We start from the raw sequence: 19616 nt of genomic DNA, 5'->3' as shown, positions 1-19616 counted from the left end.
TCCTCTGCGTGGTTATTTGGGGTTCCCACTTTCAGGTTATGCTGGAGAGCGGAGCTTTAAGGACGATGCTCCTTTTAGCTGCTTTTTCTTTCAGTTCACTCATCTCTGTCCACCTGTGGTCATCTCTCCTTGTATATGTAGATTTTAAAGTCTTAAGGACAGGGGACATCTTTTTGTTAGGCTTGTAAGTGGTGCAGCGAGCTTCTGATCCAAGCCCCAAGGCGCTCTCACCATCCAAACGATGGATGATGTTTGTTATCACAGCCCACTGGGCAACCCAAGCTGTTACAGAGAGAATATTCCTGTTGGAGAAGTTCCCTTTTGGTTTTGATTTAGAATAAACGTGAATGCATCAATTTTTCAGACACTGCCACCTGAAGGAACAAAAGGGTCAGTGCTTTTGTCTGTGGTTATAGCTCAGGCTTTAGGATCAAGGACTGGGTCTGCTCTCTGGTTCCAGAGCTCTTTGAGCTTGTAAATATGTGCCAGTTACCCTGGAGGCAGGCCTGCTGGAGACCAGGAGCCTTTGAGCTTCTCCAGAGCAATAAAAGTCTGTGTTGTCTTGTCTAATAAACAGAACAGCAGTGAATCTTAAAGGACCTACAGACCCATCTGGATTCAGACCACTGTTACGTTGTCAGTCCTCTTTTTCATTACTTTAATACTGACTTGAAAGTATGTCTCAGTTGTTTCTTCGTGGCCTAAAGATCCCTCAGAAATGTCAGGTTTTGGTGGAAGGGAGCGTTGTCCTCCTGGATGTTGCACCCAACCCTGGCAGACTTGAAAAGAAGCATGGTTCATTCTTCTTTCTTTCTTCAAGAAGACAAAGTGGGAGATCGCATGTTCGCATGTGGTTTGATGTGGCTCGTGAGGATAACGTGGTCGCTTTAATATTGCAGGTAAATTTGCAGAAGACATATTTGGAGAGTTGTTTACTCAAGCCAACACTTTTGCCTCCCGGGTGAGCGTTCTTGTCGAGAGAGTTGACCGCTTGCAAGTCAAAGTCACTCAGCTGGATCCCAAAGAGGAGGAAGGTAATGGAGTGCAGCACAGTCCCTGCAGACAAAGCGTAGTGAAGGTTCTCTTTGAGTGTGGCTGATTCGTGGCCCTACGATGAGCATGGTGCTGTGATTGGTGTTAGAATGTCTTCTCTTGGACTAGGAGGGACTGTTTCACCCCTCCCCAAAAGCCCAGTGCTGCCATGTAGGCATCCATCTGGCTGAGGAGAGACTTGCTTTTAGCAGGTCTCTGCGTGGAAGCTTGTTCTTCAGCAGTTGGGTAGCCATAGACTTCCCAAGTCTTGGTTGCAGGGGTTTGAAACCACACTGGCGGCTCTCAAGCCATGTCTGTGCAGCAGCAGATCTTGTCACAGCATGGTCTGAGATGTGCTGGGCTTCCCAAGAGATCTGTGGGAAAAGGAACCTGAGCTTAAGGAGTGCTAAGCACGCCAAGAACTCCAGCTGAAATCAGATGTTTGCTGCTTGATCCTCAGTGCCATTGGCCTGGGTCAAGCTGCTCTTCACTTGCTCTTTTCTCTTTTTTACAGTCTCCCTGCAGGGCATTAACACCAGGAAGGCCTTCAAAAGCTCCACTACTCAGGACCAGAAGCTCTTCGACAGAGATTCTCTGCCAGTGCCTGTCCTTGAAACCTATGGGACCTGCAATACTCCTCCACCTCTCAACATTCTTTCCCCTTATAGGTAACACCACAACACCTCCAAAGGCATTTGTTCCCTGACAGAGGAAGCTTCTTCCTCCCAGCCAGCTGCGGTCATTTCCCATCCCCTGATGTACTGAAGTAGCCATCTTTAATTGGAAATAGATTTGGAGATCCAGCGGGAAATCTCCATCCTTTGGATTACATGAAACTTTGCTTTTGAGGCTGTACAAATGAGCATAGCTAGAAAATTATACGTTTGGTTACCTGCTGTCACTTTTGTGACTGCCTTGGGGCAAGGCTTGGCTTGCACTGCATAAACATGCTAGGTGTTGTGCAGATGATGCATTTTTCTTGTGCTTCACTGTAGCCCTGTGGCTTCTTTCCAGAAAGCCGCAGTGCAAACTGCAGAGCATCCATCTGTGTGTGGCTCTCACTCAGGTGGGTGCAGCAGGCTCCTGTAGGTCTGGAAATGCTTCCCATGGCCTCCCATGCCTGGCCTGAGACATCTGATGTGACCTAGGTGGGCTTTGTGAACCTTTCTCCCGAGCGGTCCTGCTGTGCCATTTCATCTTGTCCATAGAAGAAGTAAGGGGGTCAGAATACAGAGACTTAGCCCACATCCATAAATATCTTTTGAACAGGTAAAAAGTAATTACAGATAGCTGGAGGCAGCTGTCTTCTGCCAGACGCGGCTGCACTGCAAAGTAGGAGAGTGAGTGTGCACACACACATGAGTTTCAAGGACGCTGCCGGTCTGATTTAGGGTTCCCGGGCTGGAGAAGATTTTTTCACACCAAAAATACAACACAAACAAGTGGGAGTTGGAGTGAGAGACCTGCTGCTCTCCTGGTGATTGCTCAGAGCAGCCGAGTTCTTCAGGAGCTGAAATCCAGAGTTTGTGTGAGGGTGAAAGAGATGGCAAGTGGGAGTGCTGGGACAAGTGGTGGCTGCTGTGGGTCTGCTGCCTATTTTTAAACGGAGGACAGAGGCGAGAGCAGAGAGGTTGACCTTCTCATTGCAGACTTTTAATCTGTTGTCTGAGCTGGTGGCTTTTATTTTCTTTGGGCTGCAAACAATTGCATGACTTGGCCTCTTTATGTGTGTGTTTTCTCCTCCCTGTTCTAGGGATGATGGCAAGGAGGCACTTAAATTCTACACAGATCCTTCCTATTTCTTTGACCTTTGGAAAGAGAAAATGCTTCAGGACACCAAGGATATTATGAAAGAGAAGCGGAAGCACAGGGTGAGGAAATGGGAGATCTCTGCCATTTCAGCAGCATGTCGGGGTGGGAAAGGAGGTGGAAAGCGTTAATGAACGGTGGGCTCCAAAGTTGCTATCCAAAAGTGAGGTTTACTCTCTTAAGCTCTTTGGGGATCAATTCAGAGAAGTTTTGATCTGCTTTACTTTCATCGCTGTTAATTAAAAAGAAGACAACAAGGATATCCTTAATCTGTTTTTCCAAATGCCATCTTCTTTGTGTTGTTAGAAGAGTTTAATTTGTTGTCTTCAAACAGCACTGATGCAGTCAGCAGAGCAGGGCTGTGTCAGTCTTCTCTGTGCTTGTGGTGTTGCATGGGGGTCTGCTCAGTGTTGAAGCAGTGCAAATCCCACTGCCCCAGCACCACGCTTTGCCAAGTGCTGCAATAAATTCTATTGTGGAAGAGTCAAAAAAAAAAAAAAGAGAAAACTTTCAGGACTGCCAGAAGAGGCCACGATGTTAAATGAGCAGCCATCAGGAGGCTTAGCAAAGTCATGTAAGCTGGAAGCACCAGGTGAAGCTCCTGGTTTTGGTTACTGGGAGATTTGAACCAATGCTGAAAGTGACGCCATAAAAGCTTCGGTTTGAGCATACTTCGTTTAGCTTTTCAGCAACCAAAGTCCCAAATATCAAAACAGATGCTGCTCTTTCCATGTCAGAGTAACAAAGGAAGGAGCTAGGACGTGTCAGAACACAGAAAATAAGGCTCACAAAAGCACAGTTCTTTGTGGGCAGGCGTCCACGCTGCACACCCAAAGCGTTAACACCAGCAAGGCGGTGGTGGAATTTGGCAGCCTTGACACACAGGCCAACAGCAGAATTGATGAGGGGAAGTGGAGCTCTCTCTGCCCCCGAGGTGGTCGTGCCAGGCTGTAGCCCTGACGTCATGCTGAGGAAGCTGGGTGGTGTCTTTTGCTGCTCTCTCTGCTCCATCTTCTTTGTCTGGGAGGACGTTGGAGCTTTCAGCAATCAGGAAAATGAATGGGAAATCTTGGCCCTCTCAGAGAATGTGTTTTCTTGAAACTGCTGCAGGTCTGTCCTATCCCTTCCTGTTCCCAGTGAGTTTAAAGCAAAATAAGGCTTTTGTTTGATTCCTCCTCCCTTTCCTTTCCTTTCCTCCTGTAGAAAGAGAAAAAGGAGAATCCGAACCGAGGAAATGTGAACCCACGGAAAATCAAAACCCGGAAAGAAGAGTGGGAGAAACTGAAAATGGGACAAGAATTTGTTGAGATAAAGGACAAACACGGTCCTGCTGGGTAAGCAAGTCCAGGGCTCTGCTCTGCTCCCCAGCAAGGGGTAGCAGGCAGGCAGTGTTGATTGTAATGCAGTTCACCCTGCTCTGCAGCTTCTCCAGATCTGCTGCACAGTGCGGATCGATACTGCCACTAATCAGATTCTCCAAAGTAAATCCATCTGCGGATTTAGAATTTGCTAAATAAATCAGGGAGCTACACGGCTTGAACGAGGTGGCAGGAACAGCCTCAGCAGCACGGCTGCTCCCATCTGCCTGCCTCGTGGGCACGGAACACAAAAAGCTTTGGCTCCATACCCCGTGGCAGTGCCCTTCCCATCACCCCGAGCTCTGGGGCTGGTGCTGATGAGCAGGGTGGCATCTCGCTGGTGCTGTGTGATGGCTTTGTTACATCTCACAAACGGCTCTTCACGCCCTGAAGTTGGAGCGGGGGCAGTTCCCATCCAAGTGTTCCAAGCTACAGATCTCTTTAGTGCTTTTGGCTTGGGAATTCATTTAACTTTTGACACCAGCTAGGCTGGAAGCAGACTGAATTCCCCACAATGCACCTCTCTCTTGCTTGCTCCTCGCAGCTTCCTTTCATACAAGAAAAATCTCTCTTTAAATCACACTCTCCAGCTAAAAATAAAACTTGCTCTTAGTTTAATAGGAGGACAGGTTTGGTTTCTAGCAGAGGAATCGAGCAGCACAACAGCACCGTTTCCTTGCTCCTCTGTTTTCTGGCATCAATGTGTGTATGCATTTGAATGCTCCTGAGGAGCAGTTGCAGCACCTTACCCCATGGTGAGATGAGCCCACTGAAACCTGAACAGCTGCAGTCCCTTGCTTAGCAGTGCTTCAGCTTGGGATGCTTGCTTTTAATGGCATGTCATATCTTTTTAATAGCTCTTTTTTTGTCACTGACGATACCCAGTGTAACTCGGAGTCTTTCAAGGCCAATTTGGTCAAAATGCACTCTTTTTATTTTTTCTATCATCGAATACTTCAAAAATATTTTTGGTTTTCTTATTGTTGCCTAAAATACATAATCATGTTCTGATACCTGGTAGCAGTGACCAAGCAGGAGAGGATCCAGCAAAAGGATTACACAGAGTAAACCGTACGTGATTCTTCATACAGGATGCTTTGAGAAATAGAGACTTCTTGTTTTTAACTGTTGCTTTAAGGTTTTGCTTCATGTGTCCTGTTGTGGTGGTTGATAAGGTCCCACCTCAAGGCAGGTCCAGCTGTGCTGGGAAAAGCCTTCCTGCTAGGAAACCTAATTTCTGAGCCTTGCAGGTTGATCCATCTACTTGGTTAATATTACTGGTGCAACTGCCGCACAGCTGTAATGCTGTAACCCTTCTGAGAGGCAATGCTCTTGTGAGCGAGGGGGAAAATGAGTTTGAGACGTTACTTTGAACTCTTTAAACACAGTGCTTGCCTTCCTCTCTCAGGTACCCCTCTAACATGGTGTATCAGAACGGCAGCATTGGCTCAAATGAAAGCATGGACGTGAACTGCTACCCGCCACCGCCGCAGACTGACTCTATTGTGCCTCCACCTCCTTCGTTCCCAGATGACAGCCTGCCTCCACCCCCAGTGGAATTTAGGTAAGCCTACGGGATCCCTTCTGTCACCAGGGAGTAGTAGGTGGTGTAAAAAGATGACAGGAGACGTGAGATGGCACAGCAGAACTTCCTGACGGGCGCTGTATGGGAAGCAGCGTCCTCCTGTCTGGAGGGAGGTGCAGCAACAGAGCAGGGCAGAGCTGCAGTCAGCACAGCACTCTCTGTGCTTCTCAGCCACTGTTGTTGTTCGTGTGCAGGAGGGGAGAATGGATTTGGAGGAGGACTCAAGCAGAGTTGTTCTGCTTTCTAAAAGAGCGGGGTCACGTTTAACGGTCTGGCTCCATGGCACGGGTTGGATCAGTCCCTCTTTTCCAGTACAGTTCTTCCAATATATATTTAGGTTTACATTCCTGATAGAGCTTTGCAGAGAGCACTTTCTTCCACTCTTGATTTTCTTTGCTATTGCCATTTGCCCTGTGATTTCTGACAAATGCATGATGTGGGCGCTGAAGATGTAGATGTAATAAAATTTGAAGGACTGGAACACACCAGCTGGCTCCTTCACAGCAGAAGTTCAGTGTAGCTGCTTTGTATCAGATGAAATGGTGACTTCCAGTCACCTCCAGAGATGAGAGCTATGGTCCGGCAGTGGCTTGAGACACAGATTGAAACGAGAGAGCAGCTTTTTGTTTTTTCTTAAAGGCAGTAACAGTATGTCTGATAGACAGGACTGCGTTAGCTTGTCTCCATCTTATCCAGAGGCAGCAGTGCTGCAGAAAAGGCTCTTCTGATGTGTCAGAGAGACCAAGCACTCCACTCTGCAGCATGTTCCTCTAGGGCAGAGCAGAAATGAGCTTTCAGATGAAGCTTAAGCTGCCTTATGCAGTTCCTTAGATCTCTGCCCAGCCACAGAGATCTCCTCCTCTCTGGTGTTGTTTTGGTGGTTTGTTTTTAAAGAATCCTGGGAGTGAGGTTTGATCTCCAGTGGTCTGTCATGGATCAGCGTTTGTGCACTGCCAAAAACTGTGACATTTTTGTGGCAAACATACCAAACCTCTTCTGCCTTACAGTGCAAGATGTCGTCAGCTTAGGGCTTCCTTTACGCGCAAGTAGGATGCTACAGTCTCTTCTGGGTAGTGTTGTTCTCTGCTATAGCACGGCTCCCATAAATGGGAACTCGGTGTTCTCCCTAAGAGCACACTGGGTGCTCATCCCTTAATTCCCCACGGTGAGCTGTGAGACGTGGTTGCTGCACTCCAGCTCTGAGCCACGGAATCCAGTGAAGAGATCTGTTCCTAGCAGGTGTTGAGAGCATATGTTCTCCTGGCGTACCCACCAGCCCCAGTGCCATTTATCACAGTAGATGTCCCTGCTTGGCGTGTCAGAAGTCTGACCTCAGCTTGGAGGGATAGCAGCTAGCAGTGCTGCAGGACCTCTTAAGCCAAGAGGCTTCTCTGAGCTCAGATGTGACGCCTGGCCTTTGGCAGGGAGGTGAGATGGCTCGTGTTCTTGTCAGCCTGGGAGATGGGACAGATGATAGCATTGCTGCCAGTCCCCAGAAGCTCTCCTTTGTTCTGGTGGTGGTGGCCAAAAGAAACCCTGCAAGAAAACTAAAACCCGAGGAGCGAGGTCTCATGGAAACACCAGCTGAAGCTGGAAGTTAGATTTTTGTCTGGACTGCAACAAACACACATGATTCTCATTAACATGGAGCCTGTACGGTCTGACCTCAAAGCTAACAGCCTTATTTGTCTCTCCTTCTTTTGCAACAGCTATCCTGTAGACAACCAAAGAGGTTCTGGTTCTGGAGGGACCAAAAGATCCAGCCTGGTTAGCCCAAGCCACCCACCACCAGCTCCTCCGATCGGATCCCCCGCCGGGGCCAGGCCGGGCTTTGCTCCCCCTCCAGCACCGCCTCCACCACCACCAATGATGGGCAGCACCCCTCCTCCACCACCCCCCGTGGGCTTCCCATCCCCAGGGACCCCACCACCACCCTCTCCCCCTTCTTTCCCCCCTCACCCCGAGTTTGCTGCCCCGCCACCACCGCCGCCCCCTCCAGCGGCCGAATACAGCAGTGTGCAGCCCCCTCCTCTGCCCCAGCCGGGCGTTGGGAGCGCACCACCTCCTCCTCCCCCTCCACCACCTCCTGGCCCCCCACCTCTGTCTTCCAGTGGCCTCGATGGGCCCCCAGCACCGCCTCCACCCTCAGACACCTCCACCTCCAAGCCCAAGTCATCCTTGCCCGCGGTTAGCGATGCCAGGAGCGATTTGCTTTCAGCGATTCGTCAAGGTAAGATTGTGTTTCAGCTCCAGCTTTCTCCATAGCCTCTGGAATACCCACGGTGTGCTGGGTGAGAACGTGTGGGAGCTGCCTCACGAGCGGGGCTGTGGCTGCCCCACTGTTGGAGGTTTTTTGCTGTGGGCTCTCCTTGTCTGCCCAGCCAGATGATGGCCTCGATGGTTGCGTGCCTCTGCCTGCTCCTTGGAGACGGCAGTACCAGATCTGCCGTGGTCCAAGTTTGCAAAGTGGGTTGAATGACAGTGGTGTAACCCTTCAGAGGAGCACAGAAACGATTCAATTCCCATTCCACCTGCCCACCCAGCCTGTCTTGGCTGTCATTCACCATCACTGTTATTCCATAGCGTGTCCAATACTTGCTGGCAGAGTACGGGCTGTCTTGCTCAGAGGATTTCATCAAAGGGATGGCTGCTTTGGGGATTTCAGTGTGACCAAAGCCTTTGAACGATCCCCTCTGTTGCCTTCTTCCCAACAGGCTTCCAGCTCCGCAAGGTGGAAGAGCAGAGGGAGCAGGAGAAGAGGGACGTTGTGGGCAATGACGTGGCAACCATCCTGTCGCGCCGCATCGCCGTGGAGTACAGCGACTCTGAGGATGACTCTTCAGAGTTCGATGAGGACGAGTGGTCGGATTAACCACGGCCCCATCCCCTCGGTTCCCTTCCCTCCTGGGTTAACGGCTTCTTAAAGAACCAGGTGGCCAAACCTTCCACCGTTTCCTTTTCATCCTGTAACCAAAGATGTGCCAAGGGTTTTCAGACAACCACCAGCATATCTCCCCTCTCCCTCCCCCCCGGGCTTTGGCAGGACTTTGTGCTCTGCCTTTCCAATAGGTCTCCTCGCAGGCAGTGGGGATGGAGGCGTTGGGATTTGGCTGGAGGGAGTGGAACGGTTGCTTATTTAAGAGAACTAAACCTCCAGATTCTCGATGCCACCAGACAGAGCACACAAAACCCCTCCGTCCTGAGGGATTTTTAAAGCAAAGATGGATGATCCTGTTGTGGCCACGCGGCCTTTCAGATGAAGGACATTTTCAGCTAGTTTCCTCATTGCATCAGCAGGCAGTTGATCTAGTGGCTCTTCCTTTCCAGTGAATACTGGAAGTGCTGCAAGAAAATGGGCTTTAAATGTCTGTTCTCTGCTGCATCCCACTGTCACATAATCAGTTTTCGGCAATAGTGCACGATTCTTTCCCCTCTGACCCTCCTCAGTATTTCCAGACTTACCCCCGTTGTGGGGGGCACTCCTGGCTGTAGGGCTGCAGAGTGCATCAGGTGCAATGTGAGGAGGGCTGTGTTCTTTTTTAAAGCTGCCTTTACCTTCCTCAAAAACCTCCAGGGCTGCTTTGCCACAAGGGAGCCTTGCACAAAGGGATGCAGAGCTGCAGCAGGATGGCTGCTTGGCTTCCTGCTGCAGGGAGAGCAGAGCTGATGGCTCCACTTCATGCTGGGAGCTTGCTTAAAAAACAAAGCAAAAGCCAGAAGTGCCTACAGCAGGGAAGCAGTGGGGAGGGCTGCTCTGAGCACCAGGCCCCATTTGACCAGTTGGAATAGCTGCTTCTCTACTGCAGTGACCACATTTTTGCAGAGAGCATTGCTGCAGGAGTTGCTGGTGTTACTTTTGCTTCCTCCTCCCTTTCACTTCAGGATTAGGGGGGGTCGTGTGCCTAAAACCACCTCGTGTGTGTGAGCTGAGTTGCCCATTGGTTCCATCAGACCTAACCCATGTTGTTCCCCATGTTTTGTTACCATAGTTGATTAGTTAATTTTTAAGAACATTTCTTCTCCCAGCTAACCCTGCGGATTCCTAGGCTGCTCACTACAGGCAGGGGGAGAAAATGGAGAACTTGAACTAGCTGACCTAGGTGTTACTGCTGTTTTATATTACATAGAATATATGCATATCTTGGAAATCTAGAAGCAAATATCCCAGTGCTACAGATGTGCTTTTTGTATTTTAATTTGAGCACAACTGTCTCAGAAAGCGATTCCAAAGCCTTGTGGCTCAGGCTGCTGTGGGCTGGGACCATTAAGACCAAATCTCCAACCTCTTTGCCTTTCTGATTGTAAAGTATTCTGTGCCTGTTGTTCCCTCTCCAGCTTGCCTTGTTTCATGGTGTTGCTGATAGCTGGGATGCCAGGCCCAGCCGGAGGCTGCTGGGTTGCTGAAAACCTTTCTTAGGGGTTTGATTGATGATTTCAGTTTGTGCCATCGAGTTCTTACTGATTTCTCGCGTGTGTTGGTGCATTTTTAATGTGTGCCAGAGCAGATGAGGGCCTGGAGGAGGGGCTTTGCTGGGGTGTGGGTCAGGCTGAGATCTGGCTCAGCCCTGAGCACAATCAGGAGAGATTCACCAGGCTCTCCACCATTACATTTCTGTCTTTGAGTTGGCTATGCAGAGGACATAGCGAGGCATCCCAGCAGGCTGGGAACATCTGAGCAGCGCTCATTCCAGGTTCTGGAAGAGGGAAAGAAACCCCTCGAGTGCCAGCAAGCCGTCGTGCAGCGGAGGGACTTGGAAATGCAAAGTGATCAGTGCTGCACGCTGGGTGAGGGGGGCTGGAGGAGAATCGCTGCCTCTGTTTTTCTGCTCCTTCTGTAAGCATCCTCCTCTGGCTTCTCTTGGAGACAGGTTCCTGGGGAAAACAGACCTCTGAGCTAAGCCAGGCTGACAGCGTTATCACACAGGGAAGCGCAGAGCTCACAAATGCCAAACCTGGGTTAATTTTAAATTGCCTTAAGTAGATTTGGCCCCCTGTTGGGAAAGGGGAGCGAGAATTTCTGTCGTGTGAAATCCAGAGAAGTGCCACGCTCCTTGCAGCCCAGCATGTGGGGCAGGGCTGTGCCTCGGGGTGCTGGGGATGTGGTCACCCCACGCCTATGGCACAGGGATGCTGTGTGGGTGAGCGGTGCAGCTGCAGGTGGAGCACAGTGCTCCTATGCCTCGCCTGCTCTGGAGCCTTACTGGCAGCAGGAGGGATGCTGCTCTGGCTGTGCAAGCCTGCTTTTACCCACGGCTGCTTTCAGATCCAGGGTGAGAGGCAGAACTGCAGGATCCCAAGCGGAGGGATTGCAGATATGACAAAACAACGGGTGTGAGGTGCCCATCTGTGAGCAGTGCTGCAGAATTGCAGAGCGCCGGGCCACTGAGCGAGCCTCGTATTTCTGAACCCAGCAGGGGAGGAGGAGAGGTGCCAAAAACAACCTTTGCAAAGCAGAGCAGCTGTGCAGTGCTGCAGGGCCCAGGCCCTGTGCTTTCCTCCTGCCATCTTTGCTTCTTGTCGTGGCAGCACCGCGCTGGGCTGGGTGGAACAGAGAGCCTCGAACGTTCTGCACGGCCAGAAGCAGAGCTGGCAGCCGTGGGCCTCCCCTCTCTGCCTGTCCCCATGGATGTCTGCATGGAGCTGGGGCAGCCGCTGCCCTCCTCCCCTGCTCAGACATTTCTCCTGCTGCCTTTGCCCGCAGTGCTTGGCTGCTGCTGCTGGCAGCCGCTCCCCCAGCGCCCCTCCTTGGCGCACAGGGATGGCTGTGTCCCCACTCCCCGGCCTCAGCCTGGAGCCTCGTCTGCAGCCGGTGACCTTCACCGCTTTTTCCTCTCCTTATCAGACCCGGAGCACCAGCCCGGATGGAGGGAAGGGGCTCTGTGAGGTCCCCGTGGAGCCGCACGGTGTCATTTCAGGGAAGGGATATTTCTGTCCGTGAGCTCATGCACGGTGCTGTGCTCTTGGAGCCTCTCACAGGGCAGGTGCTGCTGCCCCATCTCAGCTCTCCGTGCTGCTGCATTTCGGGGCTGCTTTTTCCCCTCCTTTTTTTATTTCTTTAAACAAAGCCTTGAAGTGGGGAAGTGGATTCGCTGGATTTTATTACCGTATTAACATTCATTTAAATCCATTTCAGAAACTAACTCCTTTCTCTTCCTGCTTAGAATGTCTTAGGCAAGCTGTAACCCTTCCAAAGTGCCTTATTTTTCCTATATGACATAAATATATTTATAAGAACTATGCTGTGTGTGTGGCTGGGCGCACTGCAGAGCAGAGCGGCGTTGTGGACCGATGCTCTCAGGGTGCCGGGGGGGGGGAATTGGGTTACTCACTTCAGACCAAAGGAGTTTCAGCACTGAAACTCTGCTTAAAGAATTAAAAAAAAGAGAGAACCACCACCTGAGGAGCAGAGTGCTGCCTCCTTGGGGTCAGTTCCCCTCTCAGAGCAAATGCTGATGGCGTGTCTGGTGTAAGCCGGGCTTTCCTGCTGCCACTTTCAACCCCTTGGATGATGATGATCCTAATTGCAATTTTTATTTTATTTTTTGTAACGTAGACGTGGAAAAAAAAAAACAAAAAACCAACAAAGCCAACAAACCACGATGGTCCTTATTTTTAAAACCTCAAACTCGATAAAAAACCTTTCTATCCATTGGTGCCTTCGTGTGTTCTTGTGGGGAGCCGTGGTGCTCCTGCAGCGCATGCTGAGAGCTGCCATTCCTGCTGCCATTCCTGCTGCCCTGGAGAGCCACGTGAGAGCCCTGCAGTGCATGGCTGCGCTGTCCTTTGGGGATGCTTGGAGCCCATGGCAGGGAGCTCAGCATGGCAGAACCCCCATCCAGAAGCAGTGCTGCAGTGAGGAGCCGCGGCCTCGTTCTCTGCGCCGTGAGCTGTGCTCTGCCCTTGGGTTCTGCCTCCATCTCAGCTACACGAGGTCCCTCTGCTATCAGGTGTGCCTCCTGGGCTCGGTGTGAGCCCGTTCTTGCTGCTGGATGGAGAGTAACAAAAAGACCGTGCTTTGCCTGCATGCTTCACCGTGCCAAATCCCCTCAGCTTCCCAGAGCCCCCCGCGCGCTCGCTCTGCAGCGCTGTGCCTTTCCTGGCTGACAATAGTCCCTGGCTGCAAAACCTCATTAGATTAATTGGCCTCGCCAGCTTCTGAACCAGCAAGTCCTCTCCCGTGCTGGGGCACGGAGGGCAGGGAAGGAGCAGCTCTGGACTCTGTGTCCCAATGGCTGCGGGCTCCATCTCGTGTCGAGCAGCCGGGGAGCTGCGGTGCATTGGTGACGTTTGGGGCTGCCTCAGTGCTTTTGCTTTTGCTTTGCAGGGCTGCACGTAGCACTGGGGGAACAGCCTGGTGTGTGCATGCACGTGGTGTGGGGCAGCTGGGGGAACAGCCCTGGTGTGTGCATGCACGTGGTGTGGGGCAGCTGGGGGAGCAGAGGGTCCTTCCAGCAACGCGGGGCTGAGCTGTGTGTGGGGAGCAGAGCCCAGCAGTGAGATGAACGGTGTGTTGGTGCTCTGCAGCCCTGAGCCCTTTCTGTGAGCTGCAGTTTCCTATGGAGGAGCTGCTGGGGCTGTGCCTTGGCACTGCAGCCCCGTCTGATGTTTGTGTGTCTGTCTGCCACGGCGCTGGGCACCACATCACAGCTCCGACTTCGCGGTCTCCGAAGCAGAGCTTAATTCTCTCCTTGGAGGTGGTGTGAGCAGCACCCCGCAGCCTCTGCCCAGTGGGCTGCTGTCCTTCCCACGGCTGACGTCAGCTCCTCTCCTTCGTTCCCCCTCCGGGACCGATGTGCTGCCAGCTCCCATCAGCGTTCAGCCCTGCCTGGCAGTGCCAATGTCACCCCGGCACGGCTGCAGTGCTCCCTATGGAGGGCCCAGCACTGCACGGAGGTGTGCGAGATGGCAGCTCAGCCCCGCACAAATGGCCATCCATCTCCTTCCTCTCTCTCTCTCTCCTTTTTCTGCCTTTTTTTTTTTTCTCTCTTTTTTTCCCCTTATTATTTTATTTTTTCTCCCCCTGCCCACGCGGCGCTGAGCGGGGAAGGCGAGCAGCTCCCGTGCTGCGGATGGCTTTATCTGCAACTCCTCCATCTGCTCACAGCAGCTCGCAAATAACCGCGGGGTGCCAGAGGAATTATGGATTTGGAGCTCTGGTTCTGCAGCCTGCCAGGGCAGCCTCTGTGCCGGCCTTGGCTGCCTGCACCGCCTGCGTGAGGCGCTGGGGCTGCAGGGAGGGCTCCATCCCATCACCCAGAGCTGCGTGTGGGTTGGAGTTGCGCATATGAGGGCACGGCCTGCAGGTCACCCTGCATCCCTGCTGCACAACCTGGGCTCAGAGCAACGCTGCAGGAATTGGGGGATGCTGCGTGATGAGCAAACCTTCCCACTTCCTGCTGTCTGTGCGGTTGTTTCCCAGTTTCCTGCACTCCCGATGGGTGAAGCACCGCTCCTGGATGCTGTCTGCACTTCCAGGGAAGCAGAATCCCCAGCACCAGGGCAGAGGATGCTTATTTTGGCAGAGCCCAGGCCCACGATTACAGCTGCTCAGCCTCTGCATGGCATTCCAGTTCAGTTCCCGGATCCCTGACCTTTGCTGGGGCTTTGGGGGCTGCACGGCCCCCCTCCTTCCCTCCCCCCTCCCGTTGGTTTTGGCAGTGGGATGGAGGCCGTGCTCGTTAGCGCATTGCTGGGGGAGCAGCCCTGCCTTTGCCATGGTTACTGCCAACCCGGTGGCCTTGCTGCTGGGCACGTGCTGAGCAGAGCTGGGGAGCAGAACCCGCAGCCCTGTGCAGCCCTGGGAGCAGTGCTGGGGGGCCGGGGGGGGCTCAGAGCACAGCACAGCCCTGCTGGGAGTGAGGGCTGTGTGCCAGATGTGCTCACAGCTGGAGCAATTCGTGCTGTCCTGCTAACAGCAATCCCTGCAGCCCTGAGCTTCCCACCCCCCCACCACCAGCAGCAGCATGGGGGGGTGGGGGTTGTGGGGAGCTCTGCTTTCTCCCACAAGCAGGGATTGGTATTTAGAACCCCCCCACCTCGCTGTAGGACTCACATTGGGTGTCATCTGTCTCAGTGCTGGGGGGGTCCCAGCATGGAGCTGAGTGCTGTCCCAATGTCCCCGTGCTCAGGGAGGTGACAGCAGCCCTGTGACAGTGGGGGAACCACTTGGGGTACCCAACCCCCCCGAGCTTTGCTCCGTTCCCTTAATTGTGATAGGGCCAAGAAAAGCCCCCAACCCACCCCCCAACCCCCAGATGTTCTCTGTGTCCCCATCACCCCATAAGGAGGAAGGACCCCTCCTCTTCCTCCCCTCCCCAAGATGCCACATCCCCACGTGCCCACGGCTGCTCCGACGCCTGGAAGTGACCCAGTGCCCCCAGGAGGCACCAAGGGGGGGTTGTGGGGCACAGAGCCCAGCACCCAGAGGGGACAAGCTGCCCTAATTAGCGCTGTGATCATTAACCCTGCCTTTCCTGCGCTACTGCTGTGTGTGTGTGTTCCCCCTCCCCATTTTTGCATGGCATTCAATGCAATCGACCCCTGCCCCCCCCCACCCTACATCACCCTGAGCCCCCCCCCCGCGGTGTCACTGGCAACACTCGCATTTCCCAACCACTGAGGGCAAAGGGGGGGGACACCAACCTGCCACCCCCCCCCCCCAGCATCACACAGCCACATCTGATATCACAAATCACTTTTATTCCCCCCCCACTCCAAAATGGCTGCAATCAACCCGACTCCCCCCCCTCCCCACCCCCCAGAAAAGTGCAAATCCACCCCCAGTGCAAAGGGGTGGAGGTGTGGGGCAGCCCCAGTGCTCTGGGGGGGGGGTTATGTGGGCACCCCCCAATCCCGAAAGCAATGGCAGCAGAGGGCAGTGCTGCGCCACCAGAATTGCCCCCAAAAAATAAATAATGGACCCAAAAATAAAGAGATTAACATGGGAAGGGGAGGGGAGGGGGGGTCCATCCTGCAGCCATTCCCCCTCTCCTCCATTTGAGGTAAAAAATGCAAAGGGGAGTGAATGCCCCTCGCCTCTCCACCCTTCCCCCCCCCCCCCCAGTCTCCCTTGTGCACATGTACATACTGGGTCTGTTTGGGATAAAAATACGTTTTCTTGTATGTGGAAAAATAGAGGGGGGGGGTTGTGCACAAAAGGACGGGGTTGGGAGAGCTGATGGGGGGGGGAAGAGAAAAACAAAACCCATCCCCAGCAAAATGGATGAGTGAGATGGGCAGGAGGGCGGGGGGTGGGATGGCTGTTAGTGGGGGACAGACGGACATCAGTGGGGGACAGACAGATGTCAGTGGGGGCAGCTGCTGCTGGGCAACAACCAGGTGTCAGCAGGTGACAATCAGATGTGATGGGCTGACAGACAGCTGGTGATGGGTGACAACCAGATGTCACCAGATGGCAACCAGCCACCACCAGGTGACAACGAGACGTCACTGGGTTACAAACAGGTGCCATCAGGTGACAGTAACACCTCACTGGGTACAACCAGATGTCACCAGGTGACAATCAGCCATCAGTGGGTGACAACCAGGCGTCATCAGTGACAACCAGATGTGACCAGGTGACAACCAGGTGTACAACCAGCCACCACCAGGTGACAACGAGACATCACTGAGTGACAAACAGATGCCATCACGTGACAGCAACACCTCACTGGGCACAACCAGATGTCACCAAGGGACAACAGCGCATCGCTGGCTGACAACCAGATGTGACCAGGTGACAATCAGACATCAGTGGGTACAACCAGCTGTCACTGGGTGACAACAACACATCAGTAGGGGACAACCACCCACCACCAGGTGACAATGAGACATCACGGGGTGACAAGCAGATGCCATCAGGTGACACTAACACCTCACTGGGTACAACCAGACGTCACCAGGTGACAAAAGCACATCACTGGATGACAACCAGACATCACCAGTGACAACCAGCTGTGACCAGGTGACAATCAGCCATCAGTGGGTACAACCAGGTGTCACTCGGTGCCAACCCCGCTCCCCTGGGTGCCAACCAGACGTCACCAGCTGGCGCTCACACGTCACTCGTGAACAATCACACCTCGCTGGGTGTTTGGGAGCGGAAGCTCATCGTGGCAGAGCAGCACCCACAGCACAGCGCCCGCAGGACCCTGCGGAGCTCGCTGTTACGGAAGGCGTAGACGAGCGGATTGAGGATGGAGCCGGCGGCAGCGGGCAGCAGCAGGAGGTGGGCAGAGCTGCGGTGACCCCGCAGGCAGAGCGCGGCGAAGGGCAGCCAACACGCGGCGAAGGCACCCAGCGTGAGCGCCAGCGTGGCCGTCCCTCTGCACGCCGCGCCGTCGCCCGCCTGCCCTGCGAGGTGCCTCTGCGCCGCCACGTGCTGCGCGTGCCGCCGGGCGATGCGGCAGATCTGCGCGTAGAGCTGCAGCAGCACGGCGAAGGCGGCCAGGAAGGAGATGGAGAGGGCGGCGAGGTGATGCCGGCCGAGCGGTCGGATGGAGCCGCAGGAGGACGGATCCCGCACGCAGTTCCAGCGCAGGGCGGGCAGCAGCCCGCAGCACAGCGATGCTGCCCAGGTGAGCAGCAAGGTGAGCCTGGTCCGGCCGCCCGCCCGCACCGAGCTGTAGGTGAGCGCGTGGTGCAGCGACACGAAGCGCTCGGCGGCGATGGCCAGCACGGTGCACACGCTGGCGGTGAAGGCGGTGAGCAGCAGCCCTGCCGTCCCCAAACCCAGCGCCTCCGACGGCACCAGATAGATGGAGGAGAAGCGCAGGATGAGGCCCAGCCCCACCAGCAGGTCGGCGGCTGCCAAACTGCCCACGAGGAGGAATGTGGGCGCGTGGAACGTCGGCGTCACCGCCAGCACCGCCAGCACCGCCGCGTTCTCGCAGCTGATGACGGTGCCGGAGACGCACAGCACGACGTCCCATGGATCCAAGGGCAAAGGTTGGAGCGTGGATCGCAGCTCTGAGGACTGAACGCTGCCATTCTGTGCCTCGAAACCGCCGTGCTGCGCCGTGCTTGCACTGGGGGGCCACAATTCCATCATGGTGACGGGGTGGGGGTCACCTGTGGGGGATAAAGCCAGAGGTGACCCTCGGCGCCCACCTCCAGGGCAGCACCTGGGGATCTGAGAGCTGTGGAACGCGGTGGATAAATCCTTGGGAGCGGCACCGGCCCCATTGCCTGCCCGCCCCACCTCATGGCCCCACCCCAAACATAAGGAGGGAAGGTTATGGGGGCAGCTCCACTGCATGGGTCTGACCCCGCAACCTCAGCACCCTTAGATGGGGGGGGGGGGCTGCTTTGGGGTTCTGAAGGGGCATTGAGTGGGCAGCACAGCCCTAAGTGTGCTGGGTGCCCTTCCCATGGCAGTGTACCCAAACGGACTGACAGCCCAGTGCCCTCATCCCACTGCCAACCCCATCCCAGTGCCCACATCTTCCCCAGTGCCCCCCATCCCATTGCCTTCCCATCCCAGCCCATCCCAGTACTCTCTAATCCCATCACCCCCCATCCCAACACCCCTCTATCTCAGCATCCCCTCATTCCAGTGCCAAACTCATCCCAGTGCCCTCCCTTTCCAGTGTCCCCCATCCCACTGCCCTCCCATCCCAGTGTATCCCAGTACTCCCTCATCCCAGTACTGCCCATCCCAGCACTCCCCATCTCAGCATTCCCCCATCCCAGTGCGCCCCCCATCCTATTGCCTTCCCATCCCAGTTCATCCTAGCAACTGCATCTCAACACCCCCCCATCTCAGTGTCCTCCATCCCAGTGCCAGCACCTTCCCCAGTGTCCCCCATCCCACTGCCATCCCATCCCAGTTCATCCCAGTACTCCCTCATCCCAGCAGCCCTCATCTCAACACCCCCCATCTCAGCATCCCCCCATCCCAATGCCAACCCCATCCCAGTACTTTTCCAATGCCCCCCATCCCTGTGCATCCCAGTGGTCCTTTATCCCAGCACCCCTCATCCCATTGCCAACCCCATCCCAGTGCCAAACCCAGTCCCAGTACATCCCAGTGCTCCCCCCCAATGTTCTCCTCCATCCCAGTGCCCCCCCCTCCCAGTGTCTTCCAGTGCTCCTCCATTCCAGCACCCCCCATCCCAACACCCCTCCATATCAGCATCCTCCCATCTCAGTGTCTCCAATCCCAGTACCCCCCCCAGCCCCAGTACATCCCAGTACATCCCAGTGCCCCCCCCCCGTTCCAGGCACTCACCTGCCGGGCTGCCGGACCCGGTCTGTGCGGTGCCGCCCCGCAGCCATGGGCGCTGCCGAATTATAGCGACCGAACCCCTCCGAGTTGTGCGGGGGGGAGAAAAACAGGGGGGGGCAGAGAGGTGTGAATCACTGCCCCCCCCCCCCCCCCGCAGCCCCGTGACGTCAGAGCACTGCGGGGCCAATCAGAGCTCCGAGATGCGGCGCGGGCGCACGCCGCATCGTAATCGCAGCGAGGCGGGAGCGGCCCATTCATAAAAACAGCCCCCGCCCCTCCCCCCCACACCCAGCCCACGCCCGCACCCCCCCCCCCGCAGCCCCTCACCTCATGACCCGGGTTCTCCTCGCCACATCTTTGCCAAAGCCGTTGCGGTTCCGTGGGGGAGCCGGGAATAATTATTTCATCCTTCATCGTGAGCCCTTAATAATTAATCACCGGGAGCGCCGGGAAAGACCCGGCGTGGGGCTGCGGGAAGGGCGGCGGGCGGGGGGGGAGGAGGTGCGTGACCCCCCCTTCGGGACCGCCCCAGGATCGGGGGGGCGGGGAGTGGGATTCGCAGTGCTGAAGGTTCCCCCCGACGGCGCTGCCTCGAGGGGAGGGGGCC

At 54.8% G+C, this 19616-nt stretch overlaps 2 protein-coding genes across 6 annotated transcripts in view; one reads left to right on the top strand and one right to left on the bottom strand.

Moving 5' to 3' along the window:
* The window catches only part of WASF2 (WASP family member 2), a 28911-nt gene extending 16478 nt beyond the window's left edge, over positions 1-12433 (top strand). For all 5 annotated transcript variants that reach the window (XM_031595012.2, XM_090124340.1, XM_031595014.2 and 2 more), the window contains exons 3-9: positions 900-1034; positions 1547-1700; positions 2786-2903; positions 4045-4175; positions 5608-5763; positions 7494-8014; positions 8499-12433. In XM_031595012.2, coding sequence (XP_031450872.1) covers positions 900-1034; positions 1547-1700; positions 2786-2903; positions 4045-4175; positions 5608-5763; positions 7494-8014; positions 8499-8656 — 1373 coding nt within the window. In that variant the 3' untranslated portion in view covers positions 8657-12433. The remainder of the gene's footprint in view (positions 1-899; positions 1035-1546; positions 1701-2785; positions 2904-4044; positions 4176-5607; positions 5764-7493; positions 8015-8498) is intronic.
* Positions 12434-16524: 4091 nt separating this feature from the next.
* Positions 16525-19120, bottom strand: GPR3 (G protein-coupled receptor 3). Its single transcript, XM_031595015.2, has 2 exons — positions 19013-19120; positions 16525-17853 (listed from the first exon to the last, which is right to left on the bottom strand). Exon 2 carries the CDS (start codon positions 17831-17833, stop codon positions 16859-16861), a length of 975 nt encoding a protein of 324 aa, XP_031450875.2. The 5' UTR covers positions 17834-17853; positions 19013-19120; the 3' UTR covers positions 16525-16858.
* Between the last annotated feature and the right edge of the window lie 496 nt (positions 19121-19616).

Source organism: Phasianus colchicus, chromosome 24 (genome assembly GCF_987193195.1).
Source record: "Phasianus colchicus chromosome 24, bPhaCol1.hap1.1, whole genome shotgun sequence".
Taxonomy (NCBI): Eukaryota; Metazoa; Chordata; class Aves; order Galliformes; family Phasianidae; genus Phasianus; species Phasianus colchicus.
The sequence above is the reverse complement of the archived record's forward strand: the minus strand, read 5'-3'. Positions and strand labels throughout refer to the sequence as shown.

Bases quoted from the DNA above. Each gene is read 5' to 3' on its own strand.
- GPR3 (XM_031595015.2), bottom strand. From the start codon at position 17,833: ATGATGGAATTGTGGCCCCCCAGTGCAAGCACGGCGCAGCACGGCGGT.